The following is a 24,461-nucleotide window of genomic DNA, read 5'->3' on the forward strand; positions in this document are numbered from 1 at the left end:
TTCTTTGCTGATTAAGGTCTGGAAATAAATTAAACAAATATTAGAATAAAAACAACAAGAATCGAATGAAAAATTAAAGAAAAGAAAGAAGAAAGATGGAAGAAGATGAAGATGGCGGGTAGAAGTTTTAAGGAGCTTTAAAAACAAGATGAATCAACGAACTCTCCAAACGGCTCTAATTTTCCCTCTAAGAAAGTGTTATTGGCAAGAAAAAACTTGAATACGATTCCCATAATCTAAAAGATTGTTAAAACTTCTTTTAAAAGAAAACTCAAGTGAAATTCTTGAAGAGAAAACCTTAAATAGAATTTTTGGGGTGTGTCTCGTATTTTTGGTCGAACAGATAGTGATGTCACGAAGAGAAGTTTCTCGACGTTGCAACGACGAACGACGTCGTGATGACGTGAATGGGGACGTTGCGACGTGGCGACGTGTTCCGCACATAAATCAGATTTCTTCTCCCAATTAAACTCTGTTATCTTTTCTCAATCTAACTCTGATTATTCTAGGGATGTTTTAGTGATATTTTCACACGAATTTCAGCCTATAAATAAGCCTTTTAGCAATCCTAGATAGTTAGAATAATAACAACAAAATTAAGAGAGAGTTTATGGGAATTTCGAGAGAACTTTGTAATTTTAGGTTCAAGTTTGTTTATTTTTCCATCTTGTAACCCCCTTTCGGATTTTATCGTTTTTAATTAAGTTTTCTTTACTAATGATTTTTTATCCTCTTCGAAAAAAAATTTCCACGTAAATATTTTTGTCCAATTTTGTTGGTTTTTGTTCGTATTCGTTATATAATCGAATTCAACCTAGATTTGAGTTTTTTTTTTTTAACCCATAAGTATCAATATATCTAATAAAAAGTAAATACAAGTAAAACAAATGATGACCCACAAACAGCTCAATGATATTCATATATAAATTATTTAAATCATATAAATATTCCAAAAAAGAAATAGGTCCACGATTTCATTAGACCTGTCCATGGGCCGGGCCGGAAAAAATTTGGCCCGGCCCAAAATATGGGCCTGAAATTTTGCCCAGGCCCGACCCGGGAAAAAATAATAAGCCCGGCCCGGCCCGGTCCGGTCCGGTTTTTAATAAACACAAAAAAAAAAATTAAAAATAAAAATAAAAATAAAAATATTTTTAAAGTATTTTAAAATTAAAAAATAAAAATAAAAAAATATATATTTATTATATTCGGGCCGGGCCAGACCCGGGCCAAAAAAGTTGAGCCCGAGCCCGACCCATTTTTTAAACGGGCCTCATTTTTTTGCCCAAGCTCATATTTCGGGCCTATATTTTTACCCGAACCCTCCTATATTTCGGACGAGCCGTCAGGCCGGGCCGCCCGGCCCATGGACAGGTCCACGATTCCTTGGCGATTCGGCCAGAGTTATTTAAATTTAATTTTGGGACGTTAAGTGAAACAAACTTTGGTGCAAATTGCAAAATTATGGCAATAATATCAAATAATAAATGAAATCAAAAACTAAAGAAAACAAGTTGATTGTGGTGATTAATTAATGCCAGCATTCAATATTATATAAATGTAGGTAGGTGTTACTCTGACAAGTATTTTTATTATGCCAACTACCATCTTCGAAAATTATAAAATGATTATTCAATTATACGAAAGTTTTTATTTAAACCGCTAGGCTATTAAACTTTTTTCTTTTAAAAAGTTTGATTATCGATCTCCAAGAGACGATCTGATGATCAGTATGGTGGATCGATACCCGTCAATGAGTAGAAAAACATACTTATATCCAAGTTGATTTTACTGTCAATGTAGGAGATTGAAAAAGAAAGCTGTTTGGATTTTGGTTCTCAGATTCAGGACATTCAAAGTTGTTACATGAAAAAGGCTGAATTATTAAAGAGAAGAGGAAGGAGAGCTTTCGATCGGTGCAGGCATTGTGAACATAAGGCCATACAGTAGTGACTTTCGAATAGTCAATGACCATTTTGTAACTTTTTGAAGTTGAGGACCAAAGCATAAACTTACTAATAGTTTTGTGACATTAGGTATAGTTTACCCTAAAAATTAAAGGGTTGCAATATGTTTCAAGCTATTGTACTCTTTGTAATTTTATTTTCAAGAATTTAGTTTCTTTACGTTTCAATTTAAAAATTCTAATCCAACTATTAACACTGTTAAAATTATTCTATTAAATTCTCTAATATAATATTTTGAGGTTTAAAAAAAATACTCATTTAATAGCCATATAACAAAAATTGATATTGTAATAGACCTAAATTTGACAGAAAAATTTAATGGTATTATCAATTCTTAAAAGTTTGTATCAATATTTTCCCTCACTATTTACTTCCCCTCACTTGATAGTCATGTAACAGAAAATGATATTGTAAACAACTAAATGTTTCCCCTCCTATTTCTACTAATAAAATTTTCCGTCATATTAACATCATACCTTTTCTTTTCACCCTTCTTCCTCACTAGATCCACTTCATTTTCATATAACTTTCGACTATGCCTCAATATTTCACACCGAAAAAAAATCAATCAATTTCTCATATCTAACTTCTATTGGCTCTAATGATCTAAGTGTAGTATATTCGTTTTGTATACTTGTATTTTTCAAACAAATTAATTTAATAAAAATATTCATTAAGTACATTAAAAGCCTTTTTTATATTGATCTCATTATTTTTGCATGCAAAGCAAAATAGAAGCAAATATTGACTCATTGGTTATCTAACATTTAACTAATACTAAGCAATATTACATGGTTGGATCGTAATACGAAAATACAACTTGTATTAGTAGAAGAACCTAAACATGTCCTTAGTTTAATCGGAAATAAGCAAACCGATTTAAAGACTAATATGTTGTCTATCAAGTCCAATTGGGAAGATGCTTTTGTCTTAAGCATCGAAGAATATGACTCCCAGAAGATAGAGACGTAGATATGATTGGATTGACTAGACTGACAGTATATCAGACAAGACCTAAGTAGAATAGATCTTAGATCCATTTATAGATTTATTCACTTGTGATGTTCATGGTGTGACATAGATTAATCTTAAGTGGATGATGGATTATGTATGCATAATTGGTATGCATGACTGGTATACTTTGATATAAGTAAAAGCTTGAGTTCAAATAGATAAGAAACTAAAAGCTAGTGTGTTGGATAAACGACTTCTACAGTATGTGGCATCATTCACAACAGTGGAATTCGTAGCCTAATTAATGGATAAATGATATCCTCTCATCGGCATTACATGATAGATGGAAAGTAAATGTGTCCACGAGTTGTTTGTCTTTGTGATAACTATTTAATAGTAATTGACTTTTCATTAAGGATTATGTAGCGGTTAACATAAGATAAAATAGGATCATATTAGGAGAACAAATAGAAAGAGAAAATGATAATTTTATATAGCACAGCGGGGCGAGAAAGCAATTACCATAAACATTCCATACTCACCGTCTAAAAGAAAAAATCCACTCCGCCTCACCCCACATCCACTTTTCAAAAATAATTTCCCCTCATTTCCTCTCACTTTATTTATTTTGAAATTTTTATCTACTTTTATTTTTATTTTAATATTTAAAATTTAAAATTTTATAATTTTTTTAAAAATCAGTTTTTATCATTTTATATATAACCAACGTCAAATTGACAAAAAAGTATAAAATGGAGGAATAAATTTATTATTATACAAACTAAAAGTGTCACTTAACAGTTGGGTAATAAATTTTTTTTCAAAACTTTAGTAATCAAATTGTAATTTTTTAGTTAAGTACCCAAAATAAAAATTTGCTCATAATTCAATGACTAATTGTAAAATTTACCCATATATTATTGTATTAATTGAAACCCAGAAAGAAAAGAATCTCTCGTCAAGCATTAAATATTGAAGAGCCAACGGATGTGAAGTGGTGAATTAGAGAAAAAAAAGATTTAAATATAAAATTCGCCTTCAAACTATATCATTTTTTTCATTTAGGTACCTAAAGTTTTTTCAGGTCAAAAGTAATACTAAACTACTAATGTCGTCTCATTTATCTAATAAAAATGAGACACGTGGTACATTCATACTAAACGTTTTGTATGGGTTTTGGGTAAAATAAAAAATTGATAGTTTATGTATCACTTTTGACCAAACAAACTTTAAATACCTAAATGAAAAAATAATATAATTTGGGGGGTCGATTTATAGTTAAGCCAAAACAAACAAACAAAACCAAGCAAGCAATTTGCCAGCCAAATTGCTAATTTTTTTTCCTTAAACTATGAGCTATATCAGTATTAGATCAATCAAGTCCTTTTGTTAGTCTAGCCATCAATTTAGACGTTAAATGTCCGTTCGAATATGACATAGACCATATTTAAAACACATGGATTAAATTGTAAACACATGCAAGCATAATATCTCGAGTTGTATTGAATATGAATTCAAATAATTTTATTTTTATTTTTAAAGTTTGGTTCAAGTTGAATAGAATAAAGATATTTCATTTTATTTTAAAAGTAAAAATTGATATATATATATATATATATATATATATATATATAGGCTAAGCTAAAAAAAAAATTTAGGGGCGAATGAAATTTTAATTTTAATAGTCTATATCTTTATAATTTTTAAAGGATTAAATCAAATTTTTATAATTTTAGGGGGGCCAAAGTGTAATTTTACCTTCACTAATTTAAAATTTTAAAGGGCCTAAATAGCAATTTTCTATTTTAGGGGGCCGAGGCCCTTGCCAGCCCCCCTAGATTCGCCTCTTATATATATATATGCAGATAGAGAGAGTTATAGTCAGTGGCGAAGCCTAATTATATATTTTTACGATAGTAAAAACACAATTTCATCATTTTAATAGTCTATACCTTTATTATTTTTAAAAGGTTAAATCAAAATTTTATCAATTTTTAGGAGGGTAAAGTGCAATTTTATCATTACTAATTTAAAATTTTTATAAATTATAAAGGGACTAAATTAAAATTTTACCATTTTAGGGGACCATGGCCACTACTGTCCGCCACTAATTATAGTCTTATGCTAGACTATTCACATTAAAAATTGACTTAACAATTTGAATATTATCCGAAAATTGTTGACCAAGAAAATAAATTCCAAAAGTCTTGTAACTTAGAAAACGAACCTTAACAATCAACATTCAACATTCAATGTACACCCACCCGATGGACCTACTTGTATAATATTATTCAAGGGATGTTATTAATTTAAGAGTAAATTATAAGAATAGTCATCCAACTATTTAGTTTGTTCTATTTTAGTCACTTAATTATTCATTTATTTGTTTTAATTATTAATCTTTTCAAAATTAAATATTTTAATTGATAGCTACAAATGTGCTTAAAATTTATATGCGTGTTTTAAATATACTCCGTGTTAGATCTTAGCTGACATTTAATACCTATCTTTATTGGCTAGATTGGCAGAAGGACTAGATTGATACGATTTTAATATTTTGAGGACTCAATTAAATATTTTGAAGTTCAAGGACTAATTTAAAAGATGACTCGTTGTTGGCGCTTGGTGTAATTAATCCTTTAATATAAAAGGTGATTTAGAAATTTTTATTTGATATAATTATACATATAACACTTTCCCATCCTAATCCTTAAATAACGATATTAATAGTATATTAATCAAAATTTAAATTTTATATAACATAAAATCAAATTTTAAGCCGAACCCTAAGTTGTGGTCCATTGGTCGAGTAATCGGGTATTTACTTCCTTTAGGAATTACTTAAGTTTAAATTGCAAAAGTGTTACCTATATAGTATGTGTCGGTAGTAATTTACTCATGCTAAAAAATTCAAAATCTAAACTTAATTATAAGCTCTCTTTTTTGAATAATCTCATTATAGGTTATGGTCATATCTGCTATTTTTAACACAATGCCTAGAACTACCAATAGCCCCTCCCTAACCCATAAGTAAAAATAGAATGCGTTTCAGCGCACTCGAACTCACATTCTCCTACATTGACAATAATGCTCATATGCTAATTTTAAGTACAACTTAAATAAAAAATGAAATTTAAAACTAAACCCAAATTTAAAAATTATGTTCTTTTTCTAGATATAACAATAAATAATTGTTAATGAAAGAAAATGAGTGGTACATTACCCAAAATAGATTTTGGATTATGTGTATTTTAATTAAATATGTTCATTAAAAGAGACAAAAAAGAAAAAAGTTAATTTAAGATAAGGCCGAATGATATGGATTCTATAGATTCTTATATTTGTTGGAATGTTAGGTGTAATAAGAATTTTTTAATTTTTCATATTTAAATATATAATTTTCTTTTTATATATATTTATACATACGTGTCATCGACAAATATAGTATGGAAGAGAGGTAAAATTAGTGAAAATGTCGCTTTTTAAAAAAATTATATTATTTATATTATTTAAGGAAATAAGTTGATTTTAAGAGTCAGAAATTGACGTGCCCAACCTAGTTAGAGCTTTAAATTGAGGCCGTTTACACAGTGAAATGACAGGTCAACTTTCTGTTATGTCTGTAATAAAAAATAGTTTATAAAATTGATTTATTATATTTTAAAAATTAAGTTATGTTATTGTAATTTTTCTATAGCATCCCTAAAAAGGTTTTATGCTTTGACAAAATCCACTTTCAAAATAATTACTTTTTGTCTCATTATTATATTTTACTATTTTTCTTCCAATTGTGCTTTTGAAAATATATCCCATTTATTACACATCATCTTTTCCACAAAGAATAATATACAAAGAAACAAATTTTGAACTAACACTTTTATTTTTATTTTTTGTCACATCATCTTCCCAACCTTTAAAATGGTAAAATTTAGATTTAGATATTTTATAATTTATAAAATTTTAAATTAGTAACGGTAAAATTATATTTTGACCTCTCAAAAATGATTAAATTTTGATTTAACTCTTTTAAAATTATAAAAATATAGACTATTAAAATGACCAAATTACATTTATTATTCATCATCTTTTAGGAAAAGAATAATATATAAAAAGAGACAAAATTTGAACTAATATATATTTTTTAAGCTTTTTGTCACATCAGCTACTCCATTTGGCTTGATCCACCTAAAAAGTGGAGGCGGGTATGACCCTTAAAATGGTAAATTTTCAATTTAGATCTTTTATAATTTATAAAATTTTAAATTAGTAACAGTAAAATTATATTTTGGCCCTTCAAAAATGATAAAATTTTAATTTAACTCTTTAAAATTTATAAAATATAGACTATTAAAATAATGAAATTACATTTATTACACATAATCTTTTCAAAAAGAATAATATATAAAGAGAAAAATTTGAACTAATAAAATTTTCTTTATATTTTGGTCACATCATCTCCCCATTTGTTTTGATACACCTAAAAGTATATTTATACATCAATTATGAGGGGAAAAACTAATTCACAATTCTCCTTTTCATTTCCTTTTATAACATTCAAAGTTGAAATCCAACACTAAAGAGAAGAAGAAGGAAAAAAGTAAGGGAAGCTCTGGAACTGGAAGTATCTATGTTAATACTATATAAGGGTATTTTTATCTTTTTATATTTATATAATTTTAAATAAAATAATTAAAAATATTACTTGTGAATTGAACGCTGTATCGATAAATTCGTGTTTTAGAAATCTCTTATCATATGTTGAATTAATATAAACATTTTCGTTCACTCATATCGTGGGTATGATAAAATCTAGTTATGATATTAAGATTGTGAATGTCCAGATTCGAGTTTAAATAAAGAAAATTAAATATCTATGACAAAATTTACGTCCATATGTGAAAATAAAGGAGGGTAATTAAACCTAAATATAAAATGATTAATTGAAATTTAAATAAAATTAAATATAAAAATAAATTGAACGCAATAAAAATTGAATAAATCTCTAAAATTAAAATATATAAAACTAGTCCCTAATTAAACTCTTAAAGAAATAAAAATAATAAAAGTAATTATTAAAATAATCCTAATGTTGTTTCACTTCAGTTCTCATGTAAAATTTTCATAGTAGTCCACATCTTGACTTGTTTTTAAATTTATCGAATAATATCGTACTTACATCGAAAATTATCAATAAAGTGTCAAAATCAATAGAATTTATGTCTAGAAATAATTAAAATGAATAAAAAATATTTGAATTAAGCAAAGTATCAAAAGGATAAAAATAAAATTTAGTCAAATTCCTTTCCTCTCATTTTATCTCAAATTTGGCATTCAAAATAGAGTAAAATAAGGGAATATTATTCTTTTCTATCAGTTTTATTTATTTTGAGCTATTTTTTAAATTTTGATAAATTTTGCCACAAAAAGGTTCATTTTGAAACAAGCAAGTATTGAAGAATATTGGGGATTTTTCTATTTATGACCAAAACTAAATGTATACTTGCAAATTTGTCCATTTCAATTTAATTACTAGTAACACCTCGAAATTGGGGCTAGAAGAATTAAGGCATGTTGGTTGGGTCAGTGCTTCGGTTGGGCTGTTAAGTTAGTTTTTGCGTTTAAGGAAAAGAATGAGTTTACTAGTTTAGTGGTAAAACTTTAGCTTACCCTTAGGTCTTGTGTGCACTAGACCTGTCCATGGGTCGGGCGGCCCGGCCCGGCCCGACGGCTCGCCCGAAATATGGGAGGGTTCGGGTAAAAATATAGGCCCGAAATATGGGCTTGGGCAAAAAAAAGAGGCCCGTTTAAAAACGGGTCGGGCCTCGGGCACCACTTTTTTGTCCCGGGCCCGGCCCGAATATAATAAATATATATTTTTTATTTTTATTTTTTAATTTTAAAATACTTTTAAAATATTTTTATTTTTTTAATTTTAAAATAATTTTTAATGTTTATTAAAAAATGGGCCGGGCCGGGCTCGGGCTTATGATATTTTTCCCGGGCCGGGTCTGGGCAAAATTTCAGACCCATATTTTGGGTAGGGTTCAGGCCTAGGAGGCGGGCAAAAAGTTTTTGGGCCCGCCCGAACCCACCCTACCAAACCCATGGACAAGTCTAGTGTGCACTAAGTGAGATTTTTTTTTTTTTTTTGGTTTTGGTTTCAAATTAATGTTAAGCGATATTTAAATTGTTAGAGAAATTATTTTCAAAAAGAAATTTTAAAATATTGATCAAGTTTTGTTTTGGGTCATTTTAGAGGCTAAAGTGAACTTTAGAATCTGATCGAAACTTTTGAGCCGGGTTTTAGGTATTACATTACTTGTTGTATAAAAAGGACATACTTTTAGGCATTTATGGTTGTTAAAAGAAAAAGGAGATTAGGTTTTAGATCTCATTATGTGATATCCAAATTGAGTTAGTAAGAAATATGTTGGTTAATTCTACTTAGTGTTTCCAATTTATGATAATAAATTTAAATTAGTCCTCAAATTTTAAAATATTCAAATTGAATCTTCAAAGTATCAACATTGTATCAATTAGCTTTTTCTATCGGCCTACCCATAATCTTAGACATTAAATATAACATCAAAGATGACATGAAGCATATTTAAAATATATTGATCAAAATTTTAATACTTGTGTCTTACTATATGGACAATTTTAGAGATGACGTGTTAAAAATCAAACAGTTCATTAAAATTTACGAGGGATGTTTCTTTTTCTTTTGTTTTTCCTTTTAACGCGTTAGATCCAAATTGTCCATGTGATAGATTTAAATGTGTTTCAGATTTGATCAACGGGTTTTAAATATACTCCAATTCATATTCGAGTTAACATTTAACATCAAAGCTAATGGCTAGATTGACAGAAGAAGTTGATTGATACGATATTGACACTAAGAACTCAATTAAAATATTTTGAAGTTTGAAAACCAATTTAAATTTTAATTTAGAGTTTAGAAATGTTTGGTGCAGTTAACTCAAATAAGTTTAATATTTTTCTTATCTTAAATATTAAAGAACAAATTTAACAAATCTATATCAATAATCTCTCTATATTTGTATCCATATTTTCTCTAATTTTCCCGAATAAGGTAGGTCGAAGCTAAAAATTTATTTTAAGGAGTCGAAATTAAATTATGAATTTTAAGGGATCAAAGTATAATTTTATCATTGTATATACTTATCTTTTAAAATATTTAAATGGACTAAAATGATATTTTATCATCTTAGAAAGCCTAAAATAAAATGTTACTATTACGTTAACTTAAAAATTTAAAGGACTAAAATGATATTTTGTCCCTTTGGGATACAAGATCCTTACCCATCCCTTGGGGTGATCCCTGCAAATAATGTTTTCTTTTTTTATTTTCCTTTTAATATGTTAGACGTGTTCAAAAATCTAGTTTGAGATATTGAATTTAGATTGATTGGGTTTGAATTATTATTTAATAAAATATACTTTAATTTAATTTTAATTATAAAATATATAATATTAGTATACTTTTATGCGCTTTATTTTCATTTTTATTATCATTTATAGCTCAGATAATCTATTTTCTAAATTTTCTTTGTAGACATCGAATTTTGTTCGGACTCAAATATTAAGTCTTATTTAATCTAATTTTAATTTTCAATTTAATAGTCCGCAAAATCACCGATTTATTGAATTATTTACGTTTGAAATAACTTAATAAAGTTTTTCAAACTTTTAAATTTAAGTTTTTTTTACTGGACTTGCATTAAAATTTAATTTTGGACTTGTTTGTAATTTTGAGAAATTTGATTTGAATCTTTTGAATTTTAAAGTAGGTGTATAATGGGCCTTTATTTTGAGTTGGATCATTTTCTTTATTTTACTATTGGATCAATTTTGGGCTTTTAACCCATTAGTTTTTGAGTATCTACATCTACATCTCTCTCTCTCTCTATATATAATATAAAAATCAAAAAGGGAAATTACAAAAGAGTCTCTCTCAACTTTTCAAATATTTTCAATTTAGTCCCTTCTCCCTTGTTACTTTGATTTTACAAAATCAAAGAGGAAGATCATTTGACGGTTTCTTCTTTCTATTTGGACGATGTTGCAGCTGATTGGTAAGGTTGGATACACTGTAACAAATAGTTGCCAGGTTGGACTGCCTTTATCGATGTTCTTGTCAAGCGTTTCCGATCTGGTGATCTTAAAGAAGTAGAGAAGTTATTGGCTAAACTTCAACAGGTTTCCACAGTGAGTGATTATCGCTCTCGATTTGAAGCAATCACCAACCGTACCATGTACTTGCCTCCACATTTACATGAGCAACGTATTACTTTAGAGAAAGGGCCTGTTAAGCCGACATTTCATCATTTCCACAAGTTTACTCTTATTTAATTTTAATTTGACCTATTTAATTTTAATCTAAATAAAATAAATTTATTCATTTCAACTCGAATTTTATTTCTCTCAATTTAATTTAAATTTTTTTTAAATTAAGTTAAGACAATAAAGTAAAACTCACCCAATTTGTCTAATTCGAAAATTTTTCATTCAAACGTATACCTCTACATACAATAGTGTATCTAGCATGTAGGCAAAGGCCTTGTCCTCTCTTATTGAGTTGAGGGATCAATCTATATTAAGTAATAATTCAACTAAAACTTCTAAAAGAGACTCAACCAATGTTTGAGTTGCGAAATCTGAACCGAACCCAAACTCTCTTAATAAGACTTAGTATGCCTTTGGACGGATGATTGGTATGATGCAGTGGAATCTTTTACCTCACAACTACAATAACTAATCTCATCGTCACCATTGTTCTTAACCTTATCGGAGGGAAGCACACTGGCCATTCAAAGACACCTTTAATAACCGGTCAATATAAAGACTAAAGCATGCTTTTTTTACTAGGGTTTTTGGAAGAGTCTTAAATGCCATGAGAATATATGTTTAATTTAATTTTGATGGAACCAAACGTGTGCAAAATGAAATCCATTAAATTAATTGGGTTTAAATTTCCATGTTTTTTGGACACTACAATGTTGGCAAACCTTAAACCACCATTTACCACCACCACCAACAAATGTTTTTTGTTTTTGTTTGTTCGTTTTCTTTCTGTCTTTTTTTTTTCTTAACACAAAAATGCTGTCATCATAACCAACAAAATCTGTCTTTTTTTATTTTATTTTTGTCTCTCTTTAAAAAAAGAAATGAAAAAATCTTTTGTCCATCCGTTATCTATCCTGTCGGATCCTCCCACCATTTTTCCCGTTTGTTATTGAATTCCTCTTTTCCTCAATCCCCAACTCCCTTTTTTGTAGCCATGGGCCGGCAATCTCACCGGGAATATTTCTCCGGTCATGTACATGGTGCTTCCACCGCCATTAGCACTACCTCTACTAGTACTTCCATATCTGATGACAACAATAACACGGACCTTGTATGGCCCTTTGGCAAGCTGGAAGATCTCGATCACGACGACATCCGTGAAGCGGCGTACGAAATATTCTTCACGGCTTGTCGTTCATCGCCGGGGTTCGGAGGTCGGAATGCTTTATCATTTTACTCTTCGCAAGATCATCATGGGAATGGGGATGGAGGATCAATGCACGGGTCGGGCGGGCGAGTGAGCGCGGTGGTGACGATGACTCCTACGAGTAAGGTTAAAAAAGCCTTAGGGTTGAGGATGTTGAAAAGATCGCCTTCTAGGCGGATGTCGATGTCGTCAGTTAATGGTGGAGGTTCCACGCCGTCGGTGTCACCCATTTCTCATCATGGACACAGTAATTCCGTTTCATTTTATAGCTCCGGAGGGTTTTCAACGGTGCCGACACGGCCAAGGCGACCTTTGACGTCTGCCGAGATTATGAGGCAACAAATGAGGGTTACCGAACAAAGTGATAATAGGCTTAGGAAAACTCTCATGAGAACCCTTGTTGGCCAAGTAAGTATACTGCATATCAATGCAATATGTATATGATTGTAATGATTGATTGTGATTGTAATTTCTCCTATTATTTTCAATAGCTGGGGAGGAGATCGGAGACTATCATCCTCCCTCTTGAGCTTCTTCGTCAATTAAAACCATCGGAGTTCAACGACATGAGCGACTACCATTTTTGGCAAAGGCGTCAACTCAAAATCCTAGAAGCAGGCCTCCTCAATCATCCGTCGATCCCTCTCGAAAAATCGAATTCTTTAGCGAAACGTCTACGAGAGATAATCCGAGCCAGCAAATCCAAGCCTATAGACACTTGCAAGAACTCTGACACGATGAGAACGTTATGCAATTGCGTCGTTTCTTTGTCTTGGCGAAGTGCTAACGAAACTTCTAGCGATGCATGCCATTGGGCCGATGGGTTCCCTCTCAACATCCACATATACATCTCCCTCCTTCAAGCCATATTTGATATTCGAGATGAGACATTAGTCCTCGATGAAGTCGACGAATTGCTAGAGTTGATGAAAAAGACTTGGTCTACATTGGGGATCAATAGGTCAATCCACAACGTTTGTTTCACTTGGGTGTTGTTCCAACAATACGTTGCTACGAATCAAATGGAGCCTGATCTTCTTTGTGCCGCATATAATATGTTGACGGAGGTGGCGATTGACGCTAAGAAGATTGATCGAGAGGCGGCGTACGTGAAACTATTGATGTCTATGTTGGTGTCGATGCAAAAATGGGCGGAAATGAGGTTACTTCACTACCATGAGTATTTCAACAAAACAACAGTTGGTGGAATGGAAAACCTTTTACCTTTGGCCTTATCATCAATGAAAATATTAGGTGAAGATGTTACAATAAAGGAAGGGGAAGGGAGCAAGAAAGGGGACACAATGCTTGTGGATTCAACTAGTGATTGCGTTGATCATTACATTCGATCTTCTTTGAAAAATGCGTTTGCCAAGGTGAGTTTTAGCTTTGAATTTTAAAATATTTTAATTGAATACTTAAAGTAGTAGTATTAATATCAACCAGTTTCTTCCGTCAATCTTGCCATTAGCTTGGGTTCTAACACTGAGCATAACTTAGATTTAGGGATAAGTAAAAGCTTATTAAAACCAATTTAACTGACATATTTAAATTTGTCTGGGTTAAATTGGTGATGGATTAAGGATTCTATTAGAATTATTAAGTTGATCGGTTATCGAATCTTAAAATTTATACCCGAACTGATTGACTTGATAAATTTAATATATATTTATTTTTAGATTATTTTAAACACATGTTGCATTTTTAAACACGTCAAATCCAAACCATCAACAAGGTAGGTACATTCATCTTTTTAGTTTGATCCACGTGCTTTAGATATGCTTCGCATCAAGCCTAATCTGACATTTAATGTCTAAATAGACAGCTAAGTTGAAGGAAGGACTTATTTAATACAATATTAATATTTAAAGGCTCATTTAAAATATTTTAAAGTTTTGATACTAATTTAGAATCTAAACAATACTATATTTTACCGTCAAATATAAACTCATCATTTGTTTGCATAACGTTTGATAGATAATAGCAAATGAAAATTTGAAAAACGCTAAGGTTGGAGAACGGGCGGAAGTTAGCGAAGCTCTGTTGCAATTGGCTAAAGAAACCGAGGATTTGGCCGTCAGGGAGAGGGAGTTATTCAGTCCCATATTGAAACGGTGGCACCTGACCGCGGCCGGGGTCGCGGCGGTAACGCTGCACCAATGCTATGGTGCGGTGTTGAAGCAATACTTAGCCGGGACGAGCATACTCAATAGCGAGATTGTTGAGGTACTACAACGTGCCGCAAAGCTAGAAAAGGTGTTGGTCCAAATGGTAGTCGAGGATTCCGAAGAATGCGAAGACGGAGGCAAAGGGATTGTCAGGGAAATGATGCCCTATGAAGTCGATTCAATCATAATGAAGCTTTTGAGGCAATGGCTAGATGAAAGGTTGAACCAAGCCAAAGAGTTGCTTTGTAGAGTAAAAGAAACCGAAGTATGTTGCAAACATGGTGCATTATCAGTGAACAAGATGATGGCACATCATCTAATTTATTGACAGTGCATAGCATTATTTACTATCAGCGCATCAAATATGAAATATACCATTATAGTGATTAGGGTTTTTAATGTGTTGCAGACATGGAACCCGAAGTCGAAATCCGAGCCGTACGCACAATCAGTTGTGGAGCTAATGAGCATAGCCAAGGAAATGGTGAATGGTTTCTTTGAAATCCCCATTGGGATTACAGATGATTCAGTTCTTGATCTAGCTGAAGGCTTAGAGCAACTCATCCAAGAATACACTACGTTTGTAGCCTCATGTGGTGAGTATATAACCTTTGCATTGTGTTTTATAGACCTGTCTGAGTGTAGGGTTATCTATCTGAGAATAAATGAAGTCGAAAACTTTTTCTTAAGGTGGGAGTGGGCAAAATTCAATTATTAAGTTATGAATTTATAATTTTTGGAGGGATTAAACAAATATTTCACCATTTAAGGGCTAGGATTGAATTATAAACTTTTAGGAATTAAATGCAATTTCACCATTACATTAAATGCAATTTCAGGGTCAAAGCAGAGTTATCTCCCTTCACTTCCTCCTCTAACAAGATGCAACGGAGATTCGAAGTTTTTCAAGCTTTGGAGAAAGGCAAATCCTTGTACCACTAGAGTGGCAGAGATAACCCAATTCATGAAGACGGAAGGTCAACATCCTCGCCCGTCGACGAGTCGTGGGACGCAACGCCTTTACATTCGTATCAACAGCTTGCACTACCTAGCCTCCCACCTACACTCACTCGACAAAACTCTTAGCCTCTCGCCAAGGGTCTCGACACGGAACCGTTTCAGTATGCACCTCGGTGTTGGTTGCACTTCGTCTTCCTACTTCGAACACGTCAACGCATCCATTCAAGCAGCGTGTGATCACGTGTCGGAAGTTGCCGCTTACCGCCTCATTTTCCTCGATTCATGCCCCGTATTTTACGAGACCCTGTACGTGGGTGATGTAGCCAATTCAAGGCTACGGCCTGCGATCCGGATCCTAAAGCAAAACCTAGCACTCCTTACCGCTATACTCACGGACCACGCTCAAGCATTGGCAATGAAAGAAGTGATGAAAGCATCGTTCGAAGCGTTTCTCATGGTGTTGCTCGCGGGGGGACCGTCTCGGACATTCCAACGGTCTGACCATGAGATGATAGAAGACGATTTCGATAGCTTGAAAAGGGTTTTTTGCACTTGCGGAGAAGGGTTGCTATCCGAAGACATAGTCCAAAGGGAGGCCGAAGTAGTTGAAGGTGTGATATCATTGATGGGACAAACCACCGAACAATTAACTGAAGATTTCAGCATCGTGACATGCGAAGCCAGCGGCATTGGCTCCATCAGTGGAGGCCAAAAGCTACCAATGCCACCGACGACGGGTAGGTGGAATAGAGCGGACCCGAACACGATCCTAAGGGTGTTGTGCCATAGGAATGATAGAGCAGCCAATAATTTTTTAAAGAAATCATTTCAATTGGCAAAAAGAAATTGATTGGGGGAAAATGAAATTTGTATAGATATCGCATATACATGAAGAAGATGAGTTTTTCTAGCATTGATTTTTTCATAGATGTAAAATATACTAAAAAATTAAAAGGAAATCAATGGTTTAACTTAAAATGTTATTATCAAGATCTTGTTAGTTGGGCTAGAGAGAGAAAATGTACATTTTTTTTGTTTCATTTTTAGTTTTCTAGCATTAGTTTTTTTTTTTAATTAAAATCATTAGGTATTTTTAATTGGGTAAACTATTAAAATAGTCATTTTTGTTTGCCTCGGGTTGCATTTTACTCACTTATGTTTGAAATGTTACGCTTTAGTCACTTACATTATCGTGTTGTAATATTTTAGTCACTAAGTCGCTAATTGCCGTTAACAGTGTAACGGTAAGCTGATGTGGCACGTTAAATCATCATTTCGAACAAAAATTTTAGGTTAAATTCTACAATTGGTCCTATATTTTTTTCATTGTGAGCAATTTACTTTTTTTCTTTTATGCTCCTTTAACTTTCCTTTTTATTCATTTTCCATTCTCTTCTGCCTCTCTCTGTTTCCCTCCTTTCTCCATTCCTTTTAACGTAGTTTTTCTATGTTTTCCATTTGTTAAAACTAGCCCACAAGCTCGCCTCACTTGAAAAAATTAAATTGTTCAAAAAAAAAATAGAAGTGTGGGGACTAGTTTTAACAAATGAAAAACATAGAAAAACTACGTTAAAAGAAATGGAGAAGTAGAAGAGAATGGAAAATAAAGAAAAAAAAAAGGAAAGTTAAAAAAAACATAAAAGAAAAAAAATAAATTGCTCAAAATAAAAAAAAATATAGGGACCAATTGTATAAATTAACCTAAAATTTTTGTTTAAAATGATGATTTAATGTACCACCTCAGCTTACCATTACACCGTTAACGGCAATTAACGACCCAGTGACTAAAATGTAACCTGAAGTAAACAAAAATGACTATTTTAATAGTTTACCCTTTTAATTTCATCATAGAATGTAATTAATTGCATATTAACAAATAAGAAAAAAAAATTATAAAAAATGAAAGTCATGGTTAATTATCTGAATACGAGTTATATTTTAAGTAGGCTTAATTGTTTTTACCCAAATCCATACCTTTCTAATTATTTTAGGATTTGAATTAGGGTAAGATATTTCAATGAGATTTTCATTTGAAAATTTTAATAATTTTAGAATTTTTTAAATTTTTGAGAGAAGATAGAATTTTCTTTGCTAATTTTTACAATAAAACTAAAGTTTCCTCCTATATATTTGGTGCCAATGAATTTGAAATTATTTTTGATATAATGATTTCTACTTGTAACCTCCAACTCTTAAATCAAGAAATTTGAGCTTAAGTATCCTCGTCCGTGCTTAGGAGTCTTGACCTCAAAGTTTTTAAAAATTTAATTAGACTCCAAAATTTTGAAAATTCACATTAAATCTTTGAATTTTTAAAAAAATCAATTAAACCCTTCAAAATTTTTTGTAAATTTTCATTAAATCTCCAAAATTTTTGAAAGTTCTAATTAGACCTATCAAATTTAAAAAAATTATCATTAAAACCTTCAAAATTTTTTAAAATTTTAGTTACCCAAAAACCCTTAATGCCAAAATCCCCACTAGTGCTTAACTTCACGTTTTCCTAATTATTACAATAGTAACAATGTCAATTAAGCAAAAGTTCTATATAGCAATAAATTTTGAATTTATTAAATCAACCATAAATATATAGAATAAAAGAGAAAAAAAAGTTACTAAGATTCCATCATAAAATTACTCTTTTATAACCGATTGAATCTTACCTCAACTGGTATGAGTATTGTTACCAATACAAGAATACATGAGTTCGAGTGCATTGTAGTGCATTATCCTTCTATTTATGGGTTGGTGAGGGGCTATGAATAGTTTTAAGCATTGTATCAAAAAGAACAAATATGATCAGAATCTATAATGCCTAAAAAAAATACCTTAGTTTTTACTATAGTTGACAACTGTTATTTTAAAGTTTCAAAAGAATGTTTTAAGTAGCTCTAACAATCGCCAATACAATACAATGGTATATGCTCTCTTTTTTTAAAAAAAATAATAATTTCAACAAATTTCCCCAAGATTTTAATTTCGTTATTTAAAAAAAATGTTTTCTGTTGACGTTTAAGCCATGAAAGCCATGTAAGCCATGCAAAGAACTATCACGTACGTTGTTATCCTCCTCTGCTCTCTCTCTCTCTCTCTCTTTTTTTTTTTGGTTCTTTGAAAGCTTCCGTAATTCTTTAAGATTCGAGCTCGGTGACATCTGGCAAAGAGCCTTCTTTCGTTCTCGACGAGATCGAAGACCCGTCGGATCCGCCTGATGATTCCTTCGACTTCTTTCGTCGAGATTTCTTTGGAATGTCGGGTAAGTCTTGTGAAGGTGAGTCACTGCCGTTGATGCTACGATTGGAGTGGCGCCTGCCTTGGGAAGACGATTCTCGGGCGGGGGAACCCATGGAGTTGTTGGATGAACGGTGGCCCCTCGAGCCTTTCTCGCTGACTTTCGATGACTCAACGGCTGTGCCATTTTCTATTGATGCTTTGCGCCTTGTCTTCTTTGGCTTCTCATTGCTTGTCGGCGGCAATGACTCATGATCTCCTGCACCAAAAAAAAATCATTAGCCGGTTGAACAATAATTAAATAATTAATTATATAATTCATAAAATTTTAAAAATTATAAAAACCGATTTAATCGTCAATCTTTTTCCAATTTCGAATAGTTCACACAAATGTCTGAGCCATATTGAAATGACTTTTACATCAAATTTATCTAACAAAGTTAACAAAAGTGATTCAAGATCCAAATCTTAACATGAACAATTTCTTCTATTATTTTTAAGGTCAAATTATAGTTTTCGTCTTGGTATTATACTCTATTTGAGAATTAATTATTATAACTTGACATCATTTTATCCTTCAACTTAATCCAAATAAGTAATACTATTTAAAAAATCATTTGTCGAAAAAAAACGTTGAAATCAAGAGACTTGAGATAGAACTTTATTTACATGATAATTTCAATTTCAGGTTTTAGGTTTCGATTTTTTTTCAAAAAAAAATTATACATAAGGGATTAGTGAAATTTTTAATAAAGTTAGCAATTTGAACTAAAAATGACACTACGAGAACAAAAAATGTCTAATTCAGTACAGAGACTAAACTATCCAAGTTAAACACAGTATAAGGATTAAAACCATAAATTGACCTATTTTAAAGAAGCAAGAAATAAGGAACAAACCTGCAGCTGAAGGCGTCTCTTGTAGATTATTAGCTAATGTATCCGATGAGAGCTCTTCAGCCGAATTAAACTCGTTCATCTAAATGAATTTTTTTTTTTTAAAATCACTTACAAATTATAAGTTAAATATATATAACTCACAATTACGACTAGAGGTGCTCATGGGTCGGGACGGGTCAGGTTCAAACTAGGCCTAAGTATGATTTTAACATACTTTATATTTGCTCAAGCTCGGCCCAGTCCGAAATATGGGCTTAAAATTTTGTCCAAATCCGTTCATATTTTCCAAAAACTAATTCAAACCTATCTTAGGTCCGCCCATATTATTTTTTATTTTTTTAAATATTTATATTATATTATTTTATTATTTAATAATTTTATACATTTTTATTTATTGAAATTTTTTATATATTCAATCTTAACATTATTTTAATGTTTACATTAGCGCAGTATTATATATTTAGTATAGGTTTATTTTTTTAATGTGTTCTAAATTACATAATATATAAAAATAACACAATATAAAATATTATAAACTTTAAAACAGGTCGGGCTAGGCTCGGGCCTTGAATGTTCAAGCCTAAGCCTGACCCATATTTTAAACGGGCCTAATTTTTTTGACCAAACTCATTTTTCGAGCCTAATATTTTTATCTAAACCCTCCTAAATTTTGGATAGACTTTCAGGCTTGGGGATAGCCCAGTCCATGAACAAGTCTAATTATGACGTATCAATTACAATAAATATCATCAACAAAAGGATTTCGAAACTATAACATGAAAGGAAAAAAAGAAATCATACCCAGCTAGGCTTATTGGCAGAAGGACCATCCATACCAATATGAGCAACATGTTTTACATCTGTAGGATTCCCTATTTGCATTTCTTGTTCTTTTTCCTGTTCTGCAGAATAAAATAAAAAAGTGTCAAATCTTTTGGTATTCGATATAATTCTTTTACTTGCATACAAGTCATCGATACATGAATTAACCGAGTTAAGCTTAATTACGTAAAAGAAAAAGGAGTTGAAAGTGAAAAATAAAAATTTGGGGGGTCTGCTTACCAAATATATCGGAAATGTATCTTAAACCTTTTAGAAGACCCTTCATATTTTGGTGTCAAGATCAACGGTGGAAAATTCCCTTTGGCAATTTGTCAATATGAAATGTTCTTCTCTAAGGTTTGTTGATGTCAAAGTCAGACTGCAACTAATAACCCACAATCTGTTTGGTTTTATAATATAAAAAAAATAAAATAAGTGAACAAGTTTTCTATAAAGAAATAAGGTCTAATTTTGCCGATTGAGTCTTAGCTCGATTGGCAGCAATGTAAGAGGACGTGAGTTCGAGTGCGGGTTGGAGAGGGGCTATGAGTAGCTCTAGATTTTTGTGTAAAAAAAAACACATAAGACCAAAACCTATAATGAAATTGTTCCAAAAAAAAGGGTCTAATTTTGATTTTAATCCTTTAATTTAAGTATAATTTGACGATACAAATCTAAATTGATAACACTGATTATTGTTGCCGTTGTGATTACATGAGAAAGAAATCACATAATCTTTTTAAAAACAACAACTAATGGTGTTATTAATTTGGATTTAGCAGATAATCAATTTACGTCTAATTAAATTAAAAATATTCCTATCTAGTTTTTTTTTTTTCAATTTGATGCTTGAATTCTCTTTGTTTCAATTAAGTACATAAGTTTGGTTTCAATATTCAATTAGGCACCTGAGATTTTTTAATGTTTGTTTTTTACTAAAGCACTTGTTTCAAACATTCATTGGGTCACAGTATGCTGTTTAATCTAAGTACCAAATTGAATATGAAAACCAAACTCAGTTATCAAATTAGGACAAAAACAAAAAGAAAACCCGGATATCAAATTAAACATTAAAACCGAGTTCATATACCAAAATTATATTAACCCTTAAAAGATAGAAGGGAAGTACCTACGAGGAAAGCTGCATGAGCTAATGAAGAAACGATTCTCAATCAAAATGAATTCATTTCCACTCTGGAATCTCTTTCTTCAACAAAAAATATAATCATAAATCATTCAAGGAAAACCAAATTTTTTTCCAAGGGTATGAATTTTCGTACGAAAAAATAAAAAACAGAAGGAAAAAAATCTAAAACTCAAGTGGGATGAAAAAAATTTAAAATAAAGGAAAAAAATTAAAAACTCTCCTCCAATTCTTGATTGTAATTAACAAAGATGTTTCCCTTTTTTGGTTTTTTTTTACAATCAAGAAAAGAGAGGGAAATGTGGGTGAAAGGGAAATTCTCAAAGTATGAAAGTGAAAAGGAGGAAGAAGAGAGTAAAGCTACGCTTTCCCATTGTTGGGGTCAATGATAAAACCGCATTTTTAGGTGAAAAAGCCATGAGAGGAGGAGGTTTAACTTAACTTTCTCCTATTTTTGGGAGGTTTCTAATTTTTTTTATTTTTGCTTTTTAATGATTTCCCATGAGGGAAATACAATTAAGGAAATCAATGGCAATAACCTACCTTTGCCTTTTATCTATCTATTTATCTAAATCTATATATCTACATATTATATACGGAAAAGTAAGAGATCCTATATTAAGGATTGAGGTCAATGTTATCAGTCACTGAACTGTTTATACCAATTTAAAAAATTTTTAACCGGTTCAAACTGTCAATTTTTTTTGTCTCGATTTATTTCTTTTTACTCAGAAACCTTCTTTAAAGTAGTACTTTCTTGCTAAGGCAAGGGTGAAACCAAAAAATTGTTTTAAGGGGTCAGAGATAAATCATAAATTTTGGGGGACAAAGTGTAGTTTACCATTATTCTAATATGTAATTTCATAAAATTTTAAAGAGTTACTTGCTTTCACCCCTATTCTGAGGTCTCCCTAGAAAGCCTGCTCTCTTTTTTAACCATCCTCCATTGCCTTGCAAGTAAAGCTTGGTTCATATGCTCATAATATCTGAACCCAAGACCACCCTTTCATATTGAGATTTTTTATGTTATTTTTAGTGAAGGTGAACACTTGATTAATAGACCACAACTTGAGCTCACACTTTAATCTTGGTTGACAAAGATTATCCTATCCTTTAAAATGCATAGTTTTTTAAAAAATATTCTTGTACTTTCACTAAAAGTTTCTAATGATTGTATCAAGACTCTTAAGTAAAAGACCTTGGTGCTTTGAAACAAGAGAAGATGTAATTTGGGGCATTGGCAAGGATTGACTTAATCATAATGTATTTGTCTTATGTTGCTAGTATCTTAAGCTTCCAATGTGCAAATTTAGCTTCCATCTTGTCCACCACAAGTTGAAACATTTCCTTTTTCTCTTGTAGGGCTACTAAGGTCCATTCCGAGACAGCTTCTAGGTTTATTGGTTGCTTTGACCTTTAGGGTTTTATTGAACAGCCTTTTGAACTTGGATAATAATTTTTGCTCAAGTAAATGTTACACTTACCATAATTAATTCTAAGACCTGACATTAAGTATAACAAAGCTATTATATATGTCCCACCTTTGTTCTTTGGATTTCCCTTTTTCCCATTAGCACTCATCATGAATGCAAGAAGGATGTTTTAGCATAAGATAAACAAATAAGGTGACAAGAGATCACCTTATCTAGCTCCTCCTGTAAGATTGAAAGGTTCTATTGGCTCTCTATTCAGAAGGATCCGGTGGCTTACTGTGGTGATTCATGTCATGATCAGCGGTTAATACAATGATCGTTGAACCATATTATCTCGAGATCATATTGAAGGAAGGAAGGTCCAACTTATACTATCATAAGCTACGCTGAGGACACGTTTGCCTTTACTTTTACTGTTAATGTCTTGAATGATTTCAACACTAACTAACATATTGTCACTGATATGTCTATTGCTCACAAAGGCATTTTGTAAAGGATTAATGAGTTTGCCTAAAACTAGTTCCACCCTGTTCACTGAAGTCTTAGCGATAATTTTGTAGATGACATTGCAAGGACTAATGGGTCTATAAGCTTCTACGGATTCTAGATTTAGCTTATTGGAAATCTAAGGCATTATAGGTCCTATTGAGCAAACCAATACCTCAAGACTTATTGTTTGCCTATGTAAATTTAGCTTTATGTTGTTCTTTCTGCCTATGTAATTTTTCTAACTTGGCCCCCATTGATTTGGTATAATTCCCTCTTTAGACCTTTAAACTTTTGTAAAATTTAACCCCCGCTATAAAATTTTTGTCTACACCCCTGAGAACTAAAGCCCTTTTTCCTTAGTTCTGCCCTTGCTAACATATATTATCATTCAATCTTTTAAGTTGATGTATTATTAATTAGTATTATTTAAGAGGCGTTTATGTAAATGTAAGTTTAAATTTTGGAGATGACATTATCGAGAGGTGCAATTGCGAACCCTAAATATAGACCATATTAGACCAAAAAAAAAAGAAAAGAGAAGAGCATTCATAGTGTTGAAAAAGCCGGTAAGGACAACGACGACAACTTTTACGGGCATTTGTAGTGTCGTTTTCTCGAAGCTATGTTGTTCTTTTCTCGAAGCTATGTTGTTCTTTTCTCGAAACTACGATCAAAGCGTAACGAGTTCTAATATGGTTTCGTAGAGGTCTGGAGTCATAAGGCAAGAACTTGCTAAGCTGAAAAAGGAGAACGCATGTTGAATTTTTTTATATTGAATCATGGATTTTGTTAGCTTCTCTGCAATGATGTTTGAGGAGACAACTGCTTGCCGCACATATTGAAAGTTCTTGAAAAGGGGGGACATTAGCATGTGTTATTG

General features: G+C 31.5%; 2 protein-coding genes across 2 annotated transcripts; one reads left to right on the forward strand and one right to left on the reverse strand.

The window, feature by feature from the left end:
• The first annotated feature begins 12,024 nt into the window (after positions 1-12,024).
• LOC105774861 (hypothetical protein) lies at positions 12,025-16,488 on the forward strand. Its single transcript, XM_012597434.2, has 5 exons — positions 12,025-12,843; positions 12,927-13,811; positions 14,413-14,868; positions 15,013-15,199; positions 15,443-16,488. Exons 1-5 carry the CDS (start codon positions 12,223-12,225, stop codon positions 16,411-16,413), a joined length of 3,120 nt encoding a protein of 1,039 aa, XP_012452888.1. The 5' UTR covers positions 12,025-12,222; the 3' UTR covers positions 16,414-16,488.
• A 1,948-nt stretch (positions 16,489-18,436) lies between these two features.
• Positions 18,437-21,928, reverse strand: LOC105774873 (CRIB domain-containing protein RIC7). The gene is made up of 5 exons (XM_012597443.2): positions 21,645-21,928; positions 20,756-20,915; positions 20,495-20,595; positions 19,694-19,772; positions 18,437-19,053 (listed from the first exon to the last, which is right to left on the reverse strand). The coding sequence occupies exons 2-5, from the start codon at positions 20,799-20,801 to the stop codon at positions 18,695-18,697; spliced, it is 585 nt and encodes a 194-aa protein (XP_012452897.1). The 5' UTR covers positions 20,802-20,915; positions 21,645-21,928; the 3' UTR covers positions 18,437-18,694.
• Positions 21,929-24,461: the final 2,533 nt, after the last annotated feature.

Source organism: Gossypium raimondii, chromosome 1 (genome assembly GCF_025698545.1).
Source record: "Gossypium raimondii isolate GPD5lz chromosome 1, ASM2569854v1, whole genome shotgun sequence".
NCBI lineage: Eukaryota > Viridiplantae > Streptophyta > Magnoliopsida > Malvales > Malvaceae > Gossypium > Gossypium raimondii.

Coding starts and splice junctions, on each gene's coding strand:
- LOC105774861 (XM_012597434.2), top strand. CDS start 12,223: ATGGGCCGGCAATCTCACCGGGAATATTTCTCCGGTCATGTACATGGT. Junction 12,844..12,926: donor TGAGAACCCTTGTTGGCCAA/GTAAGTATACTG, acceptor TATTTTCAATAG/CTGGGGAGGAGATCGGAGAC. Junction 13,812..14,412: donor TGAAAAATGCGTTTGCCAAG/GTGAGTTTTAGC, acceptor AACGTTTGATAG/ATAATAGCAAATGAAAATTT.
- LOC105774873 (XM_012597443.2), bottom strand. CDS start 20,801: ATGAAGGGTCTTCTAAAAGGTTTAAGATACATTTCCGATATATTTG. Junction 20,596..20,755: donor ATACATTTCCGATATATTTG/GTAAGCAGACCC, acceptor TTTATTCTGCAG/AACAGGAAAAAGAACAAGAA. Junction 19,054..19,693: donor AGAGACGCCTTCAGCTGCAG/GTTTGTTCCTTA, acceptor TTTTTGGTGCAG/GAGATCATGAGTCATTGCCG.